The sequence below is a fragment of the Phasianus colchicus genome, chromosome 6 (genome assembly GCF_987193195.1).
Source record: "Phasianus colchicus chromosome 6, bPhaCol1.hap1.1, whole genome shotgun sequence".
NCBI classification, from domain to species: Eukaryota; Metazoa; Chordata; class Aves; order Galliformes; family Phasianidae; genus Phasianus; species Phasianus colchicus.
Genome location: NC_143441.1, coordinates 28,598,625 through 28,623,317, shown reverse-complemented (window position 1 = coordinate 28,623,317; position 24,693 = coordinate 28,598,625). Strand labels below are relative to the sequence as shown.

General features: G+C 43.0%; 1 protein-coding gene across 3 annotated transcripts in view; it reads left to right on the top strand.

The window, feature by feature from the left end:
• Positions 1-3,785: 3,785 nt before the first annotated feature.
• Positions 3,786-24,693, top strand: part of NXPH1 (neurexophilin 1) — a 135,769-nt gene continuing 114,861 nt past the window's right edge. Inside the window, exons 1-2 of one of the 3 annotated variants that reach the window (XM_090142156.1) lie at positions 3,786-3,873; positions 5,503-5,664. In XM_090142156.1, coding sequence (XP_089998282.1) covers positions 5,611-5,664 — 54 coding nt within the window. In that variant the 5' untranslated portion in view covers positions 3,786-3,873; positions 5,503-5,610. Of the gene's footprint in view, positions 3,874-3,980; positions 4,678-4,717; positions 4,918-5,502; positions 5,665-24,693 lie in introns of those variants that run through there. The other 2 variants (XM_090142155.1, XM_031614454.2) reach the window with 2 other exon arrangements.

Below are 24,693 nucleotides of genomic sequence, written 5' to 3'. Positions count from 1 at the left end.
TTGCATAAAGCTTTCCAGCTGACATTATATATGTTACATTATCATGCAGTTAAAAATACATGCAGAAAAATTTTAATAAAACTTTTGTTATCAGGTTTTGTGATTTCAAAAATTGTTGCCATCAGCTAATAATCCCTTGAGTGGCCATCATGAAGTATTCCAATAATTGAATTTTAATTAAGAAATTCACTTAGTCCTACAGAATTTTAGAAATCTAATTATGTCTCTAGGAAAATCACCCAAGTTGTGGTATTTTCTAGACTTTGCTCAGTACAGACTCATTCCAATACTTTAAATTATTATTTTCTTCTTTTTTTTTCTTTTCTTATGGTTATCATTAAAACTCTATTTCCTGTGTTGCTACTGTAGAAATTGTCAAGATTTAATCGATGAAAAAAACATGGAATGCAAATAGAAATCTCTATTATATATATAGTGTTAGAAAAGAAGCTCTCTATGCAAAGAAGATTAGAAAGCTTTTTTTTAACTTATTGTGTTTATGATCTTAAGATATTTTTTTTTTTCCTGTGGATTTAAAGGCATTATTAATGAGCCGGTAGATAAACTTGGCTATAACTTTTATTCTTATAGACAATAGTTTATGTCTCACCTCATCTCAAGTATTTTGGGAAAAATCCTGAGTGTGCACAGAGTGTCACCTGTAATAAGCCCAGTGAAGCCTGTAGGCTTGCTCATATTTATATCACAGAAGCATTGAGTGATCCAGACACTACTGTTAGTACATTACCTCTTAGTCATCTGTGATGCTGCATGCCACATCTCACTCCAGTATTTCATGATTCTTCCTGACATAGTGACAGGAGAAATAATTAAGAACATCGTGAATTCAAGGTGTTTCTGTTGAAGTGATTGGAGTATCCCTGTATTTTTCCACGTGGAATACAGAGTAGCATCACTTCATGGTACGTCTTTGTAAGTAGGCAGAAATCAATGTAGTAAAAATAGAAGTCTCACAGAGATTTATTTTTTTTTTTTTTTTTTTTTTGTATTTAGATGTACGAATAGAATATACAGTCATATTATGACCTTGAAAAAATGGAAATAAAATGTGACAAAGGATCTGTTTGCAGTATTTATACCAACAATAAAAATACTCTGAATGTGAAGATTTCCTTGAAACCAAACAAAATCTCTTGAAATTGTGAAGAGGGGAAGGGATAAGAAGTGAAGGTCTGATGAATGAATGGTTGGCAGCATGAAGAACATTTCAGTAAGATTATTTACATGAGTGATATGAGGCATCTGGCCCATATACTGTATAGTACAAATATAGAAAAGCTGTGGAGGCCATAATCTGTCACTGTTGTGTATATGCAACTCCAGTTGAATTCAACGGTACTTCAGTGTGCATATAGATGAGATGATATTTGCTCACAGTACAGGCTGATTTTTTTATTTATTTAAAGACAGTAATTGCTAACAATTTAGTGTATCCTTTAAAGAGATGGGACAAAGCTTTTATTGACGTTAACCAAACAAAAATTCCCACCCCAGGCATTGGTTGTAACAGTGAAACACTGAGAAAAATCTGGTTGAGGGCAGACTGAAAAATGGTTGTTTGAGCTGCATCAGGTTTTTGCCTTCTTAGGCTTGCTTCATCACTCAGTACTCCAGCCCCTCTTGGCTTCTCTGCTTTATTTTCTTTTTATGTATATATATATATATATAAAGGATTCTTTCCAAAAGAAGACACTTAGGCTCTATGAATTGTATTGCATGACATCCAGATCTTCTTACTGCTTTTATTTCATGTATAACGTGCAGGTGGGTTAGCTACATCGCACAGCAGGTTTAGCCCAGTCATTTGATATTTATCATTACAGCACTGTGTGTTCTTCTAGTGCCTCAAGCAATTAAATCATGTGCCCATCTTCTGTTGGAACCTCCAGCAATTATTAATCACTTGCCATTGTCTTCGGATTTTCTGCTTGTGACCCTTTCAGTTCTGAAAGCCGGGAAGCTTTCCTCACGATAACAGGGAAGCTACCTAAAGGTCAGAATATATTTCAAAGCTTTAAAAGTAGTCCAATTGCATTTTAAAGTCTAATTGGACTTTTTAAAAGTCCATTAGTAAACCCAGAATTTGTGATTCTTTAAAACCTCACTAGCCGACACCACCTTGCTGAGGACCTTGTTGCTAGGATCACACACAGTATCCAAATGGTTAGAATTAAAATTAACTTTTAAAAATCTAATATTTCACTTAAGCTGCTCTGCCAATATTACAGATTCAGATAAAAGTCAAATGACTATGTCGAAAAATCCTAAATGTCAGATAAGCAGTGCCATTCCCTTTGAAAAAGTATCATGTGCTCACAGCTGGAATCCTTTGAAACCAAATTTCTATTTTTTTATTTTTTTAATTTTTAGTTTTTAGCAGAGAAGACCAATCAAAAAAGATCATCCTTGCTTCTTTCTTCTGGAGTGACAACAGAGGGAAGCGGTCCAACTGGCCTTTCTGAAGGAAAGCTTGGTTTCTCTGTAGTTAAGGAGCTCGGGTGGGGAGGTCAGCTGAAGTGAGAAAGCCCACAGTGAAGCCTTGGGTCAGTCCCTGCCTGTTAGGAAATAGATTCACTCCCTCTTAAGACCTTTACCTCAAGAGCCTTCTGATGCCTCAGTTAGACAACATACAGGCTTGTTCACAGTAGACCTCACTGAGTTTCCAGGGGGAGGGGATTTCAGTGAGCTGAAATAAAGAGGAGCCACGCTTGTGATTCCAATGGAGCCCCAGGGTTCCACTGCAGAGCTCATCTAACTGGGATACGAGGATCTAGGTGAGAAAGACTGAAGAGACCTTAATTCACCTAGCCAAAGAAAGAATTCCTCTCCAAGGTCCACTTTCATACCACTTCTGATTTGAAGACACTAACGATCCAGTCTTGGAGAGGCTGAATCAAGCTGTGCAGGCTGCAGAAAAGATAGTTTCTTCTTGGAGGAGGCTATACCTTCCTCAGCAACGTGCTCCTGGCTATCAGTCAGACTTTGCATTTGCTCCTCCTGTTCTACATGAACCTGGCAGTCTCATATCAAAGGTAAGAGTAACCATGCTGGGTCTACATACATAACAGCAGCATCTTGCAAAGACCCATAGCATAGATAATCCGTGGGCTCCACTCAGCTGATGGCAAGTTTGTTGTGTGCTATGAGAGGACCATTTCTCTTTCTATCTGTAGATTGTGTACTAAATGCAGACAAAGCCTCTCAACTTATAAGAAAACAGGCGTTGAAAAGATAGGAAGATGGTTGTTGGCACTAAGGATAAGTCAGCTGTAATTTTTGATTTGTTACCCCTTTGAAACAAGAAGTCCCCAGGCTGCTGGAGCCTGCACGGTATTGCAAGGGCTGTCTGAGGGGCAGAATGACAGCACGATTCCTTGCAGGCTGCATGCTTCTGTTCAAAGCCGTGACGTGAGCGTCCCACATGTCTGACAGAGAGCTAGTGCTGGAGCCATATGGAAGTGTCCGTCTTCCAGGTGTCTGGAGCGGGAATGGCCATGGGGGGAACTATGGTGCAGCTCTTCCAGAGGGGATTCACCACCTTGCCCACTCCCCTTCTGTATTAGCGTTCCAAACTCAGGGCCCGAGATTAAAACAGTATTTTACAGATCAGTCCTCAAGCCTCAGATTGCAAATGCTAAGTACAAGGACATGCTCTGAGAGAAGCAAGGATTTGGCAGGACAGCTGAAGTCTTCCCTCCCTCCAGTTCCCTGCTCTGTGCAGCTTGCTAGCTTGCTTCTTGGTTCCCCTTTGGGAGGTGATAAATCTGAGCTTTGCTATCGAGGCTGGGGATCTGGGAAGGCTGCCCTGTGCTGTTGGTGTCCTCCCCTTCACCCTGTCCCAATGTCACATTGGTAAGACATGGGCTGGGGAGGGGGGGATGGGGGGGGGGAGAGTGTGTGGAAGAGGGCAGGAAAAGAACCCGGAGGACTTGTGAAGAAGAAGGAAAGCAAGGTCGATGAGACCTTTCTCCTTGAATGACAGCCGGCGGGATTCGCCGCAGCACCGGGCAGGGATGCGCCTTCCAGCCTCCCTCCGAGGGGCTGCCCAGCCACAGGTTTCTGCCGGCGGGGGGAAAGCGTTCCTTTAATCCCGGAGCTCGGCTCCCGCAGCCGTCACCCAGCTCGGTCTGCAGGCTGAGCGGCTCCGCGGCTGCACGGGACACCCCCGCGGGTAGAGGAAAAACTGAAAGGAAAGAGAAGAGGCCGAGGAGCTCCGCAGGCGCCGGGCAGGGCAGCAGCGCGGCGGGCAGCGCGGGCGCGGCAGGCAGCGCACGGCTCGCTCGGGGAGGGCTCTGCTTCATCACCCCGTGCAGAGGAGAGGATGGGACGCCGCTGAACTCCCCTTCCTCCCTCCTCCCTTCCCCCCTCCGCCGAACCAGCCTCCCCCTCCTCCCCCCTCCGCCGCTCTTTCTCACTCCCCAAGCAGTGAGGCTCGGACAGCGCTCGGCTCCGGCGCTTTATTTTAAGATGATCGGCCAAGGTCTTTGCAGATAGATTTTATCTGAAGTTAAATAGCGGGCGCTCGCCGCTCCCTCGCCAATAAGTCATTTCTAATAGAGACAAATCGCCCTGGACGCCCCGGAGCGCCGCTGTCGCCGCTCCTGCCCGCACCCCCCGCCGAAAGCGTGCGGGCAGCCGGGGCAGCTCCCTCCTCCCGTAAGTGTCCTCCTGCTCGGCGGAGCCGTGCGCGACTGTGTGCGGAGAAGGGGAGGCGGAGGGGGGGGAGAGCCCGCCGGCCGCCCCGCCAGTGCCTGCGCCGGATGCCCAGCGGCCGCGGGACAGCCCGGCGCGGAGCGCGGCGAGGAGATGCGCAGGGGCGTGGGGCTGCGCCGCGGCGCTCGGCCCCTCTAGGCTCGCCCATGGAGCGCCCCGCGGAGCCGTCGGATCCCCCATGCCGTACGTATCCCCGCCGCGGCCCCCCCGCGGGGTGCGGGGCCGGAGGAGGGCTGGGGCCGGGTCTGGGGGGCAGCGCCCGTCGGGGCGCTCCGGGGCGCGGCCCCGAAACGGAGCGAGGCACGGAGAGGCGAGAGGAGGGATGTGGGCGCTTGGGCGCGTGGGGGGTCTCGGAGCTGCCCGGTGGGCCCGGCGATGATGCTCTTCGCCCCGGGGGAGCAGCCAGAACCCCGCTCCCCGCACCTCCTGCTCTTGTCCGCTGCGCCGGCCCCCGCCGAAGGCGGGCGCGCAGGGCTGGCTGTGGCACCCCCGGGCCGTCCCGGCCGCACTACGGGGCTCCCCAGCCCGCCTCCGACACGGGGAGCGCAGCCGCCGGGCGCTCCGCAGCCAGCCCGGACCGGGCGGTCACTCCGCTCTGCCGCCGGATTAATTAGATTTTAATCGTTTTCCGTTCCCTCCACCCCCATCCACACACCCCGTCTCCTTCTTCTCCCCCGCCCCCCCTTCCCTACACACCTCTCATCCCCCCTTGTCTCGAACCTAACGTTGTCTTGTGGTCATGAGGTCTATAATTTCATTTTTGTCTAGGCTGGTGAGAGCTCCGCTTGTTCCGTAAAGTGGATGTCAGGTGGATCTATGTTCTGCGAGGAACAAAGAGGCAGCGAAGGCAGCGCGGGGGAAGTTTGAGCGGCGAGGATGCAGGCTGTGTACTGGTGCGCGGTCCTCCTGCTGCAGCCCACCCTCTACTTGGTGAGTGCACGGGCCGGCAGCGGGGAGCGCCGGAGAACCAACAAACTCACGGCAGCTGCCGGCAGCCCGCGGCGGGGCAGGGCCGGAGGGGCGCGGGGCTCTGCGGGCGGCTCCCGGCGGAGGAGCGGAGGGCACGGCCGGAACTTCTCTCCCCGGGGAAGGGCCGCGCAGCCGGGGGGCAGCGGACGCGGGGTCCCGGTGCCACCTCCCGGCCGGGGCGCCCGGTGCCTGCGGGGCTGCCGCGGGGCTCCCGTTCGGGCTCGGGACCCGAGCAACTTCGTGCCCCACCTCTCGGCAGCCCCGGCGCCGGCACAGCGAGTGCCCTCGCGTGAAGCGCCGCTGAGTTCCGTGGCGAACCTCCCTTAGGATTCCCGGGGGAACGCGGGTACACAGAGGCGTTATCTCCGTTAGCGCACACTTCGCTCCGTTCGCAATCGCAAGGAACAAAACCAGGCAGGCTGCTCCCTGCAGCCCGCACCGGTGCCTGCGGTGCTTTCAGCGGGAGAACGCCGGGCGGTAGTTCATCCCTGGGGCGGAGGGGAAGGAAGAGACCGTCGGCCAGCGGCAGCCGCCGAAGGACCCCGACTCCCGTGCGCGGAAGGCTCCGGCCGCGGCTCCGGCGGCGGCTGCGGGGCGGCGGAGGCGGGGGCGGCGGCGCTCCCCGTTCCGCGTCTGCCTGCGTTGGCGCTCCCTCGCCGCATGGGGGCGCTGCGGTGCAGCTCTGCGCGGCGCAGCCGACGCGGGGCAGCCAATCGCAGGCGGGCGCGGGGCTCGGCGGGTCCGCGCGCGCTCTTCTCCCGCGGCCGCGCAGCTCCGGGGCCCGCGCCCGTCCCGCGCCATCCGGCCGCCCTCCATCCCTGGGCGTCGCCTCCCGCCAGTTTGTGGCGGAGGGGTGGGGAGAGCCGGGAAAAAAGCGCGCGGCGAACAATCCATCAAAGTACCGGAGCGAGATCGATACGTCGTGTTAAATTTTAAATGTGTTTGCTGGCAGTTAAACTGCTCTCGACTCATTACAACAACAGCGCTGGATTTATTCTAATGCGCAGCAGTCTGAACAACAAGCGCATTAATTCTCCTTTAATTGTAAACTGGGAGCATTTGAAAACCATTCAGTGTGCAAATTATGCTGATTCAATTACCGTTTAGTTACAGACTTCATTACCTGAATGCTTTTTTTTTTTTTTTTCGGGCTTGGCATCAGTGAGCAAAGGAGACGATATACATTTTTTTTAGTTTCCTTTGAAACAATGAGAATATAGAAAAAAAAATCGGGAATAAAAGGCAAACAGGGGGAGGGGGGGTGCGCTCCTCGGCCGGAACGCCCAAGGGAGTGCGGAGTGATTCCCTGTCCCGTCGGCTCCTCTCCCGCTGTCAGTCGGTCCCCGCTCGGAGATGCCGGCCCCTCTCCCCCCTCTCTGCATCCAGGAGTCAGTCGGAAAGTTCGCGTTGGGCCCTCGCAGTGATAAAGTGATCGCGTGGAAGCGCCGAGTTCTACCCGCAGCGCCACGCAGCAGCGCTCGGTGTTCTCTCTCGGTGTCCCTCTGCTTGGATTCAGTTCGGAATTAGATTACCTGTGCCCAACCTGTTAGGAAGGGTAAACGAAATGACGACGCAATCAGCTTCCCACCGAGTTTGTGGCAGGACCGTCTGTGGGCGAGAGGACAGCCGTCCCCCCCTCCCAAAACCGGCGGCATTCAGCGAACGCCCCGAGCCTCCCCGTTACAGCACTGCCGCTGTGTGACCCCCCCCCGACCCGTCGAACTGCTCTGCTCTTCTTCCACCGTTCAACCTTTTCCTAATGAAATCTTAGGGTAAAAAAAAAAAAAAAAAAGACAGAGAAGTGCTTCTGCTTTCCCTCCCTCCTTTTAATAGAGCCGTATGCCATTCCGCCTTATTGCCTGGGATTTATAGAGGTCACGGCTGACCGCAATGAGTGGGAATTTTGCTTGGCTGTATTATGCTTATTGATAAGAACATTAAGTAGCCTGTGCAAGACATGTGTTTTCTCCTTGTTCTGAGCTACACGGTGTAGTGCAAATATTACATTTGATTTGCACGGGAAGCGCGCTGCCTTTGGCCTAAACGGGTGGCTCTGTATTTATGCGGTAGAATTAGGAGTTAATCTCCACGGGCCGCAGTGATTTTGTTCCCTCAGATTTAGAGAGCTGCACAAAGTATTCAAAATGCCACACTCGGATGGATTTACCCCGAGACAGCTCGCTGTCCTTTCTAAAGCATCTCGGTAGTATTTTAATGAGTAATGTTTTCTCAGCTATCAGCGCTGCGCCCAGCTCAAAACCGTCATTGAGGAAGCATGCAAATATTTAGAGAGAAAAACCCACTCGGAGACTGGAGACTTTTTTCCCTTCTTTTTGGGTTTCACTTCTGTCTGTGCATAAGGACACCGGCGTCCCACACTATTCCTTTCATTGAAACCTTCTCGTTTAATTCCCACTTAGCTGATGGTGAATTTTCTGCCTGACACCACAGCAAAATAAAACTCCATGCTGTCTTTTCCCGCTTTTATTTCCTTCTTCCTTACTTTCTTCTTCCCGGGGTAGAAGCAACGTGCTGCAGAAGTGACTACAAAACGCACAGCAAAGCTGCTGGCGAAGCCGGCAAAGCTCCCAACCACTTGTTTCTCGGCGGGTCACCTCCGGAACGGGCCAAAAGGCCGAGGCAGACCGTTCCCACAGGCTGCACGGAGCCACTCGGTGCGAGCGGGGCCCGGCGGGTTCCCGGCAGGGGCAGCTCTGGCCCCGTCTGCCGCCCTCAGCGCGACATCCCGCACCGCCCGCTGCTTGCGGGCCCGCCGCCCTCCCGGCTCTGCCACACCGCAGACACCGGGGACAGCCTCCCACCCCTTGAGAGGAAGGAACAGCAGCTCGCACGTCTTCTGCTGGGATCACCCACCCTGCTCTCTGCCCGAAGCAGCGGGTTTGTCAATTAGGCTCGACACAAGCGTTGTCTGGTAGGGAGATTTTCCTCCGTACAGCACTTAAACGGAACAAGGGCAAATCATGATTCCCCCCACCCCCACACGCACCCCCGACGTGGGCTGCGAGGAGGTTGCTCCGCGGGGGAGCTTTTTCTGGGCTCAGTGTTTTACAGGGCGACGGCATTGGTATCTGCAAAAAGCCTGCGAACCTCCTCTCGTGTCGGTGGGATTTTAAGGTCCGTTCCACACCGATTGGAGGCCTTCCGACAGCCGAGCGGGGCTCTCCTGCAAAAATGTCGCGAAGAAGAGCTGTTTCCAATTGTTCTCAGCGGTGGCACACTCGGTGCGGTGTTTGCTGAGGGGGTAAGCGGGGGGTTGGAGGCTCTGCAGTTTGTGTACATTTAATTTCGCTCTGTGTCGCACTGTTTGCGGTCATTTCACCCCAGTTAATGAAAGCTATGGAGAACGTGAAGAGATATCACGTGCTGCGAAGATAAGTTGATTTTTTTTTTTTTTTTTCCATTTTTTAAGATAGTTGCTGATTGCGTCCTGCTTTGATGTGGGAGGGAAAAAAAAACAACAGCTCTACAGGCAGCGAAGATAAAAGAAAAGAAAACAAAACAAAAACAAAAGAGAGGGAAGGTATTGTCCTGTCATAATCACCACCCACAGTATTTTCTCAGAGGCATTCGGTGCTGAAAGCATTCGGCTATTGCTTTTTATTTTTTCCAAACAAGAGATTTCTTACATTTTTCAATTTGACGTCCGAGGCGTGGAGGGGGGAGAGAGCTTGGCGGGGACTGGGGGAGAGAAGTGGCTTTTTGTGCTGGGGAGTTGACATGTTCCTGTGACAGTCTCGCTCCCCCCTCTTTAAAGGAGTTTGGGACGCATTTGCAGTGGTGTAGGGGAAATAGTCACTCTTTCGGAAGATGGGGCACGGGAGTAGAAATCGGTCTCGAATCACTTGCACCTGGTGAAGTAAACTTCTCTGTGCTCTAGTTTTCTGTTAGGCACACAGTGATGCATTTTTTTACTTTATTCTTTTTGCACGCTTCCTTCTTTCCCAACCACAAGAACCGTTCTAGGAGCTTAAGGAGGGTTTCCTCTGCTCTGAAATTTATTTTCCTGCTGCTTAGCACATGCTGTTTTCATCTCTGGAAGAGGCAGTTCCGAGTAGTTTTTACCTTTCAGGGAGGCACCTGAATAGAATCCAGTATCCCCTCCCCTTTGAATAGCCCAAAACTTCCAAGGTGGTACTTAGAGGTATCCATTTTAAGCCCTTTAATATATCCCTGCATCTCTAAACCGCCATTTTAATTAACAAAAAGCCAATTTCCCAGTCGTCTTGGAAAGTGCGGTGAAGCAGGTTAAGAAACCAATTGCTCGGAATAGCCAGCACTTGGAGAAAATGAATGTGTGAGCCATCCTTCCCTCTCTAGGATTGGCTTCTGTTCTCTCGATTGGGCTTGGGTGAAGTTATGCTGTGATTTATCAGATAGTTTAACTCTCAACTCGCTCTTCTTATAAGTCAGCATTAAACCACCTCCTGGGTGCTTTGTAAATACAGCTTTAGCATTTTTTTTTCATGCAGCAGATTGACATGTTGACGATTCTGCTTTAAGGAATGTGACAATAAAGTGGAAAACCAAAGGCTGGCAAGCACTTCATCAAGGATAAAAAGGTTCTGCTGTAAGGATGTCACTCAATTTATTGTGAAAGTCGAATGAATTACGTTTAATGAAACTGCTCCCCAGATGAATATTACCAGCAATTTCCTGAGTTGGCTCTGTCAGATTGATATGAGGAAATGCCAACCCATATCAAAAAAGATCTCCAATCTCAATTACTATGCAAGCTTTCGAAGAGCTCCTTGTTATTGATATGATATATATTGGCGGGTTCTCAATGCAGTGGAAACTGCTCTCTGTTCCACAGGACAGCACTTTTCCTAGTTTATTGTTTAACCCTAAGTTTTTTAAGGCTGTATTTTAAACTTCTGAGAGTGTCCTTCCTTTGGTGGGGAAACTGCTTCTCATTCCCTTTTCCTTTCTGTGACCTAGAGAGACTGAAGTTGTGCTTCTTGCAGAGAGAAGGGGTGATGCTCATTTAAGGGAGTTTGTTCAGCCTGGATGGACAAAGCCGAAGGTCAAGACAGTGGCGTTGGATCTCCTAATTTTCAGTGTATTTCTAGGCGACAATCCAGAGCACGCCAATATTTATTATGACTGGCAGTCCCAATATTCCCGCCCTTTCTTCCTCATTCCTCTAGGGCTTCTTTGGGCAAATTAGAAATTCACTAAGCTTGCTAAGAGAGAGAAAAGCTCTTATGTCGCCTCATCTACATAAGAATTGACTTTGTGAGAGGCTTTTCTCTTCTATTTTAACTATGACACCGGTCGCTGCTTAGTAACAGTTTCTTTCCCAGAATCTGCCTTAATAGTCTTGTTTGTGATTAAAGGAGGAATTCAGTCAGTTTTATTCTACCACAGCCCAAGTTGAAGTGGAGAGAGAAAGAGAAGGTTTTGAAGGACAGTCGGGAGGTTCTTGACATTCTGCAACAGGACGAGATCATGGGCATCTTTACACGTGGATCTGAGCCATCTGCAGGCAACACTAAACAGGAAAAAGAAAGAGCTTCTCCTTATCCCGTTTCGAGTTAATTTTGGTTCCCTTCCTCTTCCTTGTTATTGGATCCGCGTGCAAAACGTTCTTCAGTGCACGATTAGTCCACGTGATTTTTAAAAAAAGTGGTTTTCTTTTTGTTTTCTCTCTGTTGGAGGCTTTGGACGTTGCAAGTTGGGGAAGGCTGTGAGGGGAGGAGACTGGGGTTTTCAGACGGATCGAGGCAAGGCTGACCTGCAATGCTCTGCTCTGCGGCTGTCTCGCCTGGTCCAGCCGCCTCCGGACGCTGGCGCACCCTTTCGGCCGCCCCCAGCCGCACGGGCTCCGTGGCTCTGCCACTCAGAACCTTGGAGAGCTCCGGGGCTGTCAGGCTGCGGCGTCAGCACCGCGGACAGTGCCCCTAGCCGCCCCTCTTCCCTCCCGCCACGGAGCCCAGCCGGCGCCGCTCGCTGTGTGCAGCCGGGGAGCAAGCCGGCCCTGGAAACTCCTCCGTCATAGACACCCCGTCCCGAGCCAGTCAGTATTTCGGGCAAATGCTGCACAGACCATAATCGAAACCCGCTCTGGACCTGGGGTTTTGTTGCCTGCGTCACTTTCCTGAAGTGGATGGGTGGACAGAAGGTCAATGTGTTTCCTGTTGCCGTGGATTGGCTTTCTTTTAATGGCGAAACAGCCTCTTTATTTTCTTGAGATACATTGATTAGAGGGATAATGCTTGAGTGGGTTGCGGAATAAGGATGAGATTTTGTGTTTAATTATCTAAGATCCCCAGTATGATGCCTCTGGAGTTGGGAAAGTTGTTCTGTGATGCTTGGGTTTGCCTCATGCCATCCCATAGCACTGCATCCTCTTCTTTTTGGAGAAGATCAGGGACATCTGAAAGCATCAGAATCAAAATGGGCTATGGGACATGACTGACACTGAAGTGTGAGAGTAAGAAATGATTAATTACTACTGACAATTCCCATCTTCTGGGTTGTAGTAGAAAAAGCTCTCTTGCATAGGCAAGAGCTGACATTACTTTCAGGGCAGTGGTGCTCTGAGACAACCTCAATGGACAGCCAGATCAGCTCACTCCACTTGCTTTTGTTCAGACAGCCAGGGCTGGGTTATATTCCAGCTCCCTACTTGCTCTCATGAGGAGGTAATCACACACAAGATCCTCCACTCCTGTAAATCCCCACTCACTATTGACAGAGCTGTCCTCTAGAGGTCTGCTGCCTGAAAAGCACTTGTCAATGAAATACTGACAGTTGACTAGGAAGGTATAAGTGGATGACTGATGGAGAGCCCTTCAATAAAGAAATGTGATAGGAATTGACTGGGCTATGAGGATAAACAACCCACAATCTCCACCAACCTCACAGACAAAACTCAAAGCCATTTATTCTTGATCCATATTCTCCCATGAATATCAGTAGTGATGGGGGTACTTTTGCTGGATGTGATCATTTTCCAGTCTGTTTTGATTAAACCATGTTCCCATGAGTGGTGCCTGGAAACTGTATTGTCTGCTTCAGAGATATTGCTTTTATCTTCCAAATGCCACCCTCATTAATGTCAGTGTCTTGCGGTACATCTAGTGACAAATGTCTCAGGAACGTTCATCTGCCTTGCATGCTGCATCCATCTCTACAGATGCCCTGTCTCTGCCTCTCCAAGGGGCAGTTCAATAATATTTTCTTCTTGTCCCCTGTGCCTGCTTTAAAAGGATTCGTTTGCTGGTTGGTCGCTGTCTTGTCCATTCCCATGTTGGTTTTGCTGATGTCCTCTGGGGTATCACCTCTTCTATTGGCTGTTTCATCACTCAGATGACAGGTTGACGAGTGCGTCAATGCACGGAAAGATAACGTGCTTTTTCCACATCTGCAGTTTGTAGAAAGGGACGAAACCAGGTTTAGTTTGCTTTCTGAGTGACTACCAAATGATAATGATACTAGTGCCCTATTTTCCTCAAATCTCATTTTCTAATCCAGGCTCATTTACTGCAAATAAATCTAAAGAATGTTGTTTCTTTGTGTGTGCAGCCCAGTTGTTTCTTTGTGTGTACAACCCAGTTGTTTCTTTTTGTGTGAGCTTTTAATCACTCTGCTTTTTGCTGAACTTTTGAAAAACTACTAAGTGAAATATACCTATGCTATTTCTTTGTTCATTTCCTTAAAATTAGATGATTGCTGGGACAGGGTCCCCAGGATCAGCAGACTCAGTAGGAGTATAGATTCTGTCTCCTGTTCAAGATTAAGTGTATCATTTCTATCACTGAGGATTGGTTGTTATTATTCAGGTGCCTCTTCAAATTGAAAGCATAATTGACAGCACTTCAAAAATTGTTACTAATGGAATTTCTGTTATGGAAAGTTCAGATCACCTGTACCATAATATTTTTATAAACCATTCTTGATTGAACTTCAGAAGAAAAATTCTTCTGTTAAGCTATTTTGTCAAGAAGTGTTGTCTTAGCACTTCAGGTACATAAAACTACTTATATAAAATTAATGGACTGCTTTTATTATATTTGTAATCTCATCCATAGCATTTGAAGCCTTTCAGAAGAAGATATGGGCTTAAAATAAAAATAATATTAAAGTTGTGCCCTCACAGTTGTTGCACAATCAATAGCAATATTGTAAAATATCAGTCTGTTTAAAATCAGAATGTTACTTGGTAATTTGACTCTAATTTAGAGTAATTTCTGTTCTCATTTACTGCAGCTACTCTGTATTGCATACAGAGTGTTTTCTTAAAGCTTACTCTGGAAACGTTTTGCACACTGAGGTTTTTTGGCAACAGGGCTAGGTAAAACATAGCAATGTTTTTGTAGCTATATGGGTGACAATTGCTAAATGCATGGGTCTTTAAAGAGCAGAAAAATAAGCAGGAGTATGAATACAGAGATGTGCATAATAAATGCCAAAACCTTGACCACCAATAAAGATGGACTCCATCCTGCTGCCTTCATCTGTTATACATACTGCCTTAACAAGACACACAATTTTATATACATACTTATATCTTATCTCCTCTTCCACAAACAGTTCAATTGTCTTCACTGGACTGCTTGCAGTAGATGGTAGAGTAATCATCTGGCCTTTGATAAAACAGTGCTTCGTGTGAATCAGCTGCTGTATTTTCAGCTTCTTTACAGTTAATCAAGTGGTGGTACTCTTCTCTTGATGTGTATTCTGTGAGTAGCTCTTCTGGCTCAGATAGTACCAGTCACTGTAATAATACACTATTCTACAGAATCATAAAGGTATCAGAAAGTGGCTTATGTTTGTATCTTTAATGCAGTTAATATTTGCTAACTAGAGCAGAATGTAAGCCTTGAAGAAGTTATTCGGTGGCTTAGCAGATTGTAATGATATGGTTCAGTCTTTCAGTGTAATGCAATCCAAATGAATATGGAAATGTGTGACTAAGTAGGTTAGAGGAGGTGCGGCTGCTTCTTTTATTCTGCACAATGAATGGAATATTCTGAAATTGTGGGGTTGCATCTGACACTTTAGAGTAGATGCCATGACTTCGTGACAGCTTTTTATAAAACTCAAGTTTAAGTAAAGAAAGTAGAATTGCTTACATGGGCTTCAGTGTTTTGCTGTACAAGAATCATAAGAAAGTGAATGCAATAAGTTTTTTTTTTTTTTTTTTTTTTTTTTTTTTCTGCTTTCAGGATATAGTTTTTTCTTCTCCTGTACCAGAAAAGACCATGCATCTATGTTTTTTAGGAGTCCTACAGCGTAATAATTTACATCTCGTCTACTTTGAATCTATTACAGAATTATGCTTCTAGGCAAGCATTACACTACCTGTCATCCCTTACCCTAGAAATATTTCCTTTATAATTTTTAAGAATAATTATTGGATAATAAGCTATTTGATAATAAAAATTATATATTGTTGTTGAATAAGATACTTTTTTCTACCTAATTCTGAATTTTAGAAATCGTGAGATATGATTTATTCTGCTAATTCAACTTGTGTATAGTCTGGGAGACATTTTTTTGTCTTTGAAATGAAATACAAAGTAGGCTTTTCAGATAGATTATTCATTTTTCTTTTTGGTAAATGTGTTTTTGGAGTGTTCAAGCACCACTTACTGTTTTCTAAAATTACAAAGATATGCAAATGGTGGCATATCTGAAGAAGCCGACCATGTGTGGCCTGTATGCAATATTATATCTGTGCTCTAGATTTGAAGTCTAACTGCTATTGATACATGTTTTTTGCAGACTAGTGCAGTTTTTTCCCCTTTCAGAAAATATTGTACTTGAATTGACAATCATATTAGTAAAAAAAAAAATTATCATTATATTTTCTTCCACAAAAACACAGAGTGTTTACTGCTCACACTGTTCAGATTTGTGAGAACTTTGCCATTGAATACTCTGGTCATAAAATAGTGTCCTTTTCTTGATTTCCATTTTTATAAGGTGGTTGGGAATGATATTTTGTTACATTATAGTTTGAGTTTCTTTGTTTGCAGTGGCTATTCGTAACTAGCACAGAAGAAGGAAATAAGCATTTTAAGAAATATGAATGAACAACTATGTATGTCTGTAATCATGTAAGGTTTTTGTTAGTGGTATTCATCATTTTTGAATAAGTTCATTTCCTGTGTAGTCAGAAGGAGCTGAATGGCTTCTATACTCTTTCATTTCTAACATTATTTCATTAATTGTGGTATGCTTTAGTAAATTTATCAAAAAGACTGGGATCCTGTCTTTGGTCTGCCATGAAACTCTTCCTTTACATCCAAGTCCTTTTGTGCTTTGGCAGAATTGCTCAGTGGCTACAGTATTCCTTCACTTAGAATAATGACTAAGTGGTTTGTTCCTAAACCTTTAGGTTTTGTTTTAGCGAAATAGAACAGTGTTATTGATCTCTGTCTAGCAAAAAAGAGAAAAAAAAAGAAAAAAACCTATGTTGCTAACTGTTATGGGTGGATGATTTGCTTTAGCTCAACAGGTGGAGCTGTGACTTCGCTAGCCTGGTGATTCAGGCTAAAATTCAGCTATCTGGACATGTCCCTGACTCAAGTTTGCTCACGTATTTTACATCCCCTAAAGTTGCATACACTTCTGTTCCTCATGAAAAGTTGTTAATCTCCTGAACTTCAAAACACTGCAGAAAGTGAGAGGCATATGGGCTCATGCGTTTGTCAAGAAAACTTGTACATTGGTGGGAATGCAGTGTTTGTAAGGTGCCACTATGAAAGTTTAGTTTTTACTCCAACCCTGCATATTAATGGAGAAATTAGATTGAGTCCAAGACAATACTGACACTTGCACCTATTTGAATATGGTCCACATTGCATGATTGATTTAAGATGAATTCCTAAATTCTAGGATTTTTTTGGGGGGATTTTAGCTACTACATCTATACTTTGCCTTTTTTTTTTTTTTTTTTTTTTTTTTTTTTGCATCTCTCTCTGTAAAAATATGAAGAATAATTCTTTCTTCTGCCTACTTAGAAAAGGCTATTTGCAGTAGATTTATGCTAATAACTTTTTAAATAGCAAGTTAATTGCTTATACATCCTATAATTCTAATTTCATAGAGATGTACTTGCACATCCTATGGGCCACGCTCCACGCTGCTCTTTTTTCCTTACTTTAGCTGCAGCTGATTATGTGGTTGGAGAAAAGCATGAAGGATCCCTCTGTGATGGAAAACATTTCATAGAAAAACAGCTTGACATTTGTTGGGATAATAGCATGAAGATCCAGATATAGAAGTTCACACTCTTCAGAACCTTTCAATTCTCCTATATTGTCATCCTTTTCATTTTTATATATTTTTTCAAGGTATGTCTATGTAAATATTTTTTTTTCCAGTGAATAGTTACCTAAGGACTTTCTGTAAGGACTGTACATCTCTTAGACGGTCAGAGGTTCAAACATAATGCTAGATATTCAGTAACCGCATCAGAAGTGTTACTCGTACTGCACTTAAGTGGCAAAGTCAAGTAGGGAACAAAGACAATAGTATTTGTCACACCATATCCTGTAAAACAATAATCATTGCGATGATGAAACAGACAGCTCCCAAGCAAGCTTCAGCATAAAATATGCTGCAAACACTCACAGAATGCTCATGCATAAAATAAAAACAAAAACAACAACAACAAAAAACCCAACAGAAATCAAAATAGCAGAGGTTATTTCAGGAACAGAAATGTAGGGTCAATTAATCAAATAAATTGTTTGCTATTAATAATGTGACCAGCTACAGTCAGATTCCAATAAATATGCCCTGTGGGAATGGAAATTTGTTTCTAGTGAAATTACATTGATAAATTTATCCTAGCTTCCAATGTCTTCTGTGTGTGTATTTCGGAAACAAACACTGTCATAAAGATGGCCTAATGGAAAACAACCTCAACTATCTTTTTAATTGAGATAGCAATCTTTGACAACAAAAGTAATTTTGGGGTTATTTACGGATGTTAAATGTATCACTGCATAGACAGAGAAATCCTAGCAGGAATGCCAACATAAAAGTGACCTCCAGTGGTTATAAATATAAACTTGAGGTTGTGCTTTTTTTTTTTTCTTGCTTGTTTTGGTTTCAAGACAAATAAACATGATATGAGAGCTACCTTTAAAAACAAAAATTGCATTGTTCAATCTGTTTAATTAGCTTTTTTACTTTGGTCACCTCTATTTTTACTAGAGGACTTATTGGGATTGGTAGAAAGAATGTGTTATTAGCTCTCAAAAAGATGAACAGAATGTTCATCTTTAATAAAACACTGTTGGTTCTAAAATATGAATGAGTCACTGAAGTTGCATAGAAATCAGTACAGTAATTGAATGGCAATCCTAGCTCAATTTCTTTCTGAGAAATCAAAGAAATCAACAAAAAGTAAATCATTCAGTCCAAATTGCTGAGCTTGCACAACCTTGGCTCTTTAAATGCTTATTTCTACTGGGCTATTTAAGAATCATTTACACAACATTTAAGACAAGGTTACACGCAAACCTAACATTTTGACTTTGGTCACAGCTTTGAATCAAGGCTGAAAACTTCAGTTAGAGTTTTCTTTTCTTAGACAGTATTACTGCCACAAAGCACAGCAATGAAATCCTACAAATATTCAAGGTCTAAGAAAATGACTGTGCAGAAAGCTTCTCTTATAGGCATTATTCTTTGTTTCTCATTGTTGTTGTCTTTTTCTGTCACAGCTTCTAGCTTTAATTAATGAACTACTTCATGATCTTCATAATTCTCATTACCATACACTCAAGCTCCGGTTTTCATTAGTATGGTGATTTCTGTTCATGACACTCTGAATATCATCTTTGGACATTTTTGCATGTGGATGTCCTCAATATGCAGTATCTTTTCTGTGGCTGATATGCCAGGCCATAGCTTTCTTGTTTGATCATTCTGAGCTCAACTGCCACCTTCAGTCACGCTCTGAAATACCACAGCTGCAAGACACTAACAACATGCAGCTAACCTCTACTCCCAGATTAATGAATGCACCTCACATTCAGATATGACTTATGGTAGAATTGATATCAGCTGGAATAGACTTCTGGGTTATTTTTAAGCTTAAATGCCATCACTACAGCAGCCTAAAATGCTGTAACTACTCTAGCAATCTTAATTCTTACAAAAATGTGAAAGCAAAAAGAGTACTGGCTATCAAAAAGTGGTTTCATGTGGATCTTATAGCTTACCTGAGATTTATAAAAGGGATAGGAGGATCACAGGATGCATTTCTTTGTTCTCACTCCTATTTTAATTATCAGCCCACTGGCTGAAAGTTTCATTATGGGTTTGGGAGATTCTGTTTCATTCTCTAATTTAGGAAGTATGAACTCAACACTCGCACTTGCTTCACTTCAGCCACTATTTAGTAGAGATTTTAGTAGAGATGGGAGATTTTCTTGATTTCACTTGTTCATAACATTATGCTTGGCTTAATACACTCAGGAAACAGGATCTGCTTATAGGTAAGTTCTGAAGCACTTCAATTTAGTTTTTTTCTTGCCCTTTGTCCTCATGCATAGGATTTCAATTGTTGTGGAGCCACTTCAGATTTTGAGAACTCATGTTAGAAAAAAGCTTTGTTTGGATGTGAAAGAAATGCTTGAGCCAGAAAGCTGAAATTACATTGCCAACACTGTTGCTATTAGCAATAGCAGGATAAGGTGCCTAACTCTAGGAGTGTTGCATGCCTAGGAAATGACAGAAAGCGTTAATTTCTCATCTTCCTGTGGTTGCTCAGTTTGGAGTGCATAGTAGCTTCTGTAAACCATGCTTTCAGAAATCTTCTTCCAATGGGATTATATGGTTACCTCATTCCAGATTAGGAATTTAAACATGTCCCTGATACAGAGAGAGTAAGTGCCTAAATGTAGCTGTTTCAGCCTCGTTTTGAATCTAACTTGGAGAATCTGCTAAAATTGCTAATATTAAGTTTAAGCAGTATTGTACTTTCTTGTTTATAATTTGCTTGCCTGAATTGGATTTTATTTATAAAGCAAAAATTGGATTTAAATGCAGTTTAACAAACCTCTCTCATGGCACATCTAACTAATTATGTCTAGAAAACTGTCCATGTGTTTGTGCCTATCACTGTGCATAAATATATCTCTTCAAAATACTATGCTCTCTATACAACTAGTCTCTGTGTCGTCTTCAGTGCCTCTGAGGCAGGAAACATCAGTAAGAAAACTGGAGAATTAGGCTTCAGCATCTCATTAACTGGCTTATGACATCAGGAACAAGAATTGCAGGTTTATAGTAGCTCAGTGCATCTAGTTCTATTGACTTGAACAAACACATTGTTTCGTGGAGTTAGAACATGTAACTGTTATTCCATACAAATAAAATTGGGAGCTGGAATATGTAAGGAATATTAGTGATTTTAGCTCTAAAATCTGAAGTGTTTCTGAAAAACAATAGTTAAGACTTGTGATTTAAAAAAAAATAATGAGGAAAAAACTCCCACGAAAATTGAAAACTAGACTAACTTTGAATGAACATTTCAGGAACTGTAAAAAATTACATACCTGGCAAAAGGGACATGCCCTACCACTTTTCAACTGTTTTCCATTCTCCAAAAAGCTAACATTAGGATTTCTAAAAGAAGAACTCTTTTATCAAAGCAAGGTATATTTTCCTGTAATCTTGTTCTCTAAACCATTTTGTGTGGAACTTTCCAAAAAGGTTAAACAAATACTGAGGCAGATACCTTGCAGTGAAAATTTTACTTCAAGTGGTTAAAGTTCAGCAAACTTTTATAAGAAACTGAAGAAAGGTCTTATTATGGGAAGTTTCAGGTAACCTTAATCATAGGCATTGCTACAAGAACCACCTATAATTTATAGACATATGTGCCCTCCTAGGCACTCTGTGTGGCACTAAATGCTCTCAAAAATGGTGTTATTCTATAAACTTATTTATTTTATGTTATACTCTGGAAAAGCCTGAAGTGTTAAATAGAATGGCTAGAAGAATTCAGTTGTTTATATTGTCCTTATAACAGAGCTGACTGTATTGTGGTTACAGACCAGACTTGTAAGAAATATTTTCTCATGAGAGCAAAAATAATGGTATGTAGTAACAGATGGATTGTTATTTTTTTTAAATTAAAAATGGCACCTAGCTACACCTGGTGTATACAGAATGAAAAAAAAAAGCTGCTATTTAAACACTTAAACATACAGGTTGTACTAAACCACATATAGTTTTTGATATTTCCCAAACTGTGGAAGTATAGACATCATAGTGCTGTTTGTCCAGAAGAGATGATTTATTTATTTTAAAATAAGGCTTTTTTTTCACACCACCACCAATGGATAGACTTTTTAATCCGCTGAAACAAGTAACTTGCTATAGCAGCTCCAGACATAATTAGTGATCAGTTTGCAGAAGCAGTAGTGGGTAAAAGAAGCAGTACCTCATTCCTAACCTCTCCATCTTAAGATACGAAGACTTTTCAAGTGGTAAATGAAAATTAATAACCAGCACCAACAGTTCTGGGCAAAATGTACTGGTAGTAGAACCAAGAAAGCCTTGTTTCATTTCAGGTTACATGTGACCTTGGGAGAGCTTAGTTATTCTTTGGGACATACAAAAAAGTTTCATTTTGTAGCAGTACCATCTTACACTTTTATGTGGATTTAAAAATCTAAATAAAATTGCTTTCTGTCAATGGTGTATGTGAAGGTCACAGTCATACTCACTACTAGAATTCAAGCTACTGTTTGACCCACCATTTGTTCAGTAGATAACAGTGTTCTATTCACTTCCTGTAATTTAGTTTTGTAAGTATTTTATAGCTCAATATTTTATGCTTAGTTGCTAAAAAGTAAGAAATAAACCTTCAAGCACTTCATTGCAGATTTATTTACAGAATAACTGTGTACTAAACACAGATGTTTTTTAAAATGTCAGGATATATTGTGCTACAGTCTTACAAAAATAGTGAGACAGAGTACTAGAAAAGATAGGAGTAATGAATAGCGGAAGAGTTCAAGAGTTCTCTCTCACTTTTTTTTTTAACTCTTATGTTCTTATCTCATGCAATTCTTGCACAGATCATTTTTGTTGCTGTTGTGGGATAAGTAAGAAAACAAGTATATATCACTGTGCTACTTTAAAGGTGGAGATGGATAAAAGGAGTTTAAATTTAAACGATATGGTAAAAGTGAGATTTTTCTTTTTTTCCATGTGTAAGGACAGCGAATAAGAGTGAGGTTTGCCACAAATCAGGCTACCCAGGTGCCTTCAGCTTACTCTCTGGGTATCTGGAACATTTGATGGCCAGAGCTTCAGCTGGTATTAAGTCCGGATGTTTCCCTTGATCTGACCATATGTGACTACCAGTACCTTCTGTTGTGGTTTCCTCTCTTGGCTAGCAAACCAATTATTCTGAAAGTGTGTAAGTTGTTATGCTAAGGCAGAAACAAACCCTTAAATGTGAAATGCTAGCATGAACTTTCCTTAGCACAATTGATTCTACAATTTCTCAATATGTAGATATTTTGTTCACTGAAATGTGAACTATATTTTATTATATATATTTTTATCTTCTGCACTATTTACAACTTCCTTATCTGCACCTGATATTGGCCATAGGTAGAGTTAGGACACCGGAGTATATGTACTAGTTTGGCTGTTACTTCATTCTGTAATAAGAATGCACTGAATATACATTACTATGAGACTATCTCCACTTAGTTGAGAGTAATCAGTGAAGTTCAACCACTGTTAGAATCTAAAAATGCTTTACAGCAACAGAATTATGGTTGAAAACACTTCCAAAAATGCCCCTGGATTTCCATAGATCTATAACAAGGTCTGACTTCTAGATTACATGAATGTACTGGGAACTACATTTTTACAAAAACATTCTTAAGTCTTCTGTAGGAAGATTTAATATACAAATAGAAGGAGTTGTTACTATGTCTAGTGGGGGGAGCTCAGCACCTCATAAACTAGAAGAGATTTCTTAAAGTATTACTGTAGAGAAATAGTTATTTCTCTTGCTTAGAGCACAACTGCATAGCCATGCACAGATGACTATATGCTTGGTTAGCCCCTTTTTTGGGGGGGGTAGCAGAATGAAGCATGCCTAATCCTGAACATATTGAGTTAGTTACAGCAATATGTGAGCTAAGAAGTCTTGCCTCTTAAATGATCTGTTAGCATGGCTGTGTACAAATACAAACAGTTTTATCTTGGAGTTTTCTCACATGGAGTCAAAGACATATGTAGCATTTGACCACGCAGTGGTTACATTTCCACAGTTCTTGGAGAGTTCTGTCCTTAACCTTGGCATGAACAAACAAGATGAATATTTTATCTGAGACACAGGAGCAGAAGATCCATCTTTGTGAAATTCCTCTTGTCAACAACTTTTGCTGATCTTTGCTTACAAAATATTTTTGGATTCAATAAGAGATATGAGGGCAGCATTTATTTGTTGTCACTTTCACAGTAAAACCCAGTTTGAAGGGAAATAGGTGAAAGCAAGACAATGAGTCTAGAATATTTTTTTTTGTGTGTGCTTATTAACCAAGAGGGAATATTCAGAATGAATGCATTTAAAATGAGTCTCCTGTTAAAATCATTCAGATCTAAGAATCTGTGTCAGCTAGAAGCAAGATTACTACATGGTTTGCAGAAAAAAAGCTTGTTTTGATTTATTTATTTTTTTGCTTTTTTGTCAGTCCTTTGTGAAAAATATAAGCAGAGGAGCCCAAGGATTATAAACGGTACTCTCAATGTATTATAGAAAGCAGTGAATGTGGATAGAAATGTGTACTAATTTCCTATGTTCCTCATAGTCTGATCTAATACTCATCACTGAAATAAATGGCTGCTTTTTCAAACTGCCACAAGACAAATTCAGCAAAGTCTTTCAATTAAAGATTTCAAAGCTTTTTGAAGTATAAAAGCAAAGCAAACATAAAGGCCCAAGCACCACCAAAAAAACTCCCACGTAAATCTAGACACAGTAAGTAGATAGTAAAATGTGCTACCCATTTTGGGTACCTCTAAATTTAGACATTGAAATCATCACTTGTTTGACTTACTAACTACAGAGAAACTGACAGTGAAATTGAAGATTGAGAAAAGTTCTCTGCAAATCAGATTTAACTGCAGGCATTCCACAATGGCAGTAATGCTGGATGCTGTCTAGGAATTCATACTACAGCAGTAATGTCTCTGTGTGAGGCAGTTCACAGAATTACAGAGTTGTTTGAGTTGGAAGGGAGCTTTAAAGGTCATCTAGTCCAACTGTCCTGTAATGAACATCTAATGCTAGTTGGGGTTGCTCAAAGTCTGGTCCAGCCTGACCTTGAATGTCTCTGGGGATGTGGTACCCACCACCTCTCTAGGCAGCCCATTACAGTGTTTCACTGCCTTTACTGTAAAAGACTTTTTCATTATATCCAATTTAAATCTCCCCTCATCTAGTTTGAAACCATTTCTCCTTGTCTGATCACAACAGACCCTGCTAAAGAGTCTGTCCCCTTCCTTCCTATAGCCCTTCTTTATATACTGAAAGTCTGCACTCAGGTCTCCCTGGAGCCTTTTCTTCTATGGGCTGAACAGCCCCAGTTCTTTTGCATGTCCCATCCACCACATAAGGGTGTTGATATGTAAGTCAGAACACTTCACCTACTGTGAACAATTAATGATATGATAGCTCAATGCATTTAGTCTTTAATTTAAGTTGTAGATCTCATGAAAGAATAAAACATTGAGGCAGAAGTGTGAGAAAGATATATTGATTTGTCAGTAATTGATTTTTTTTAAAAACATGAATCCTACTCTCATTATGTCATTTCAGATTGATGTTTTGGGATATTATGTATTTTTTGCAACTAACTTATCTGTAATAAAAGCCCCAGAGCAGAGAAATATGACTTGAAAGGATTTAAAAGAAGCAAACAAATTTGAATTTCTTACGATACCTTAGAAAGCTATGCAGAGATCATCGTTCTT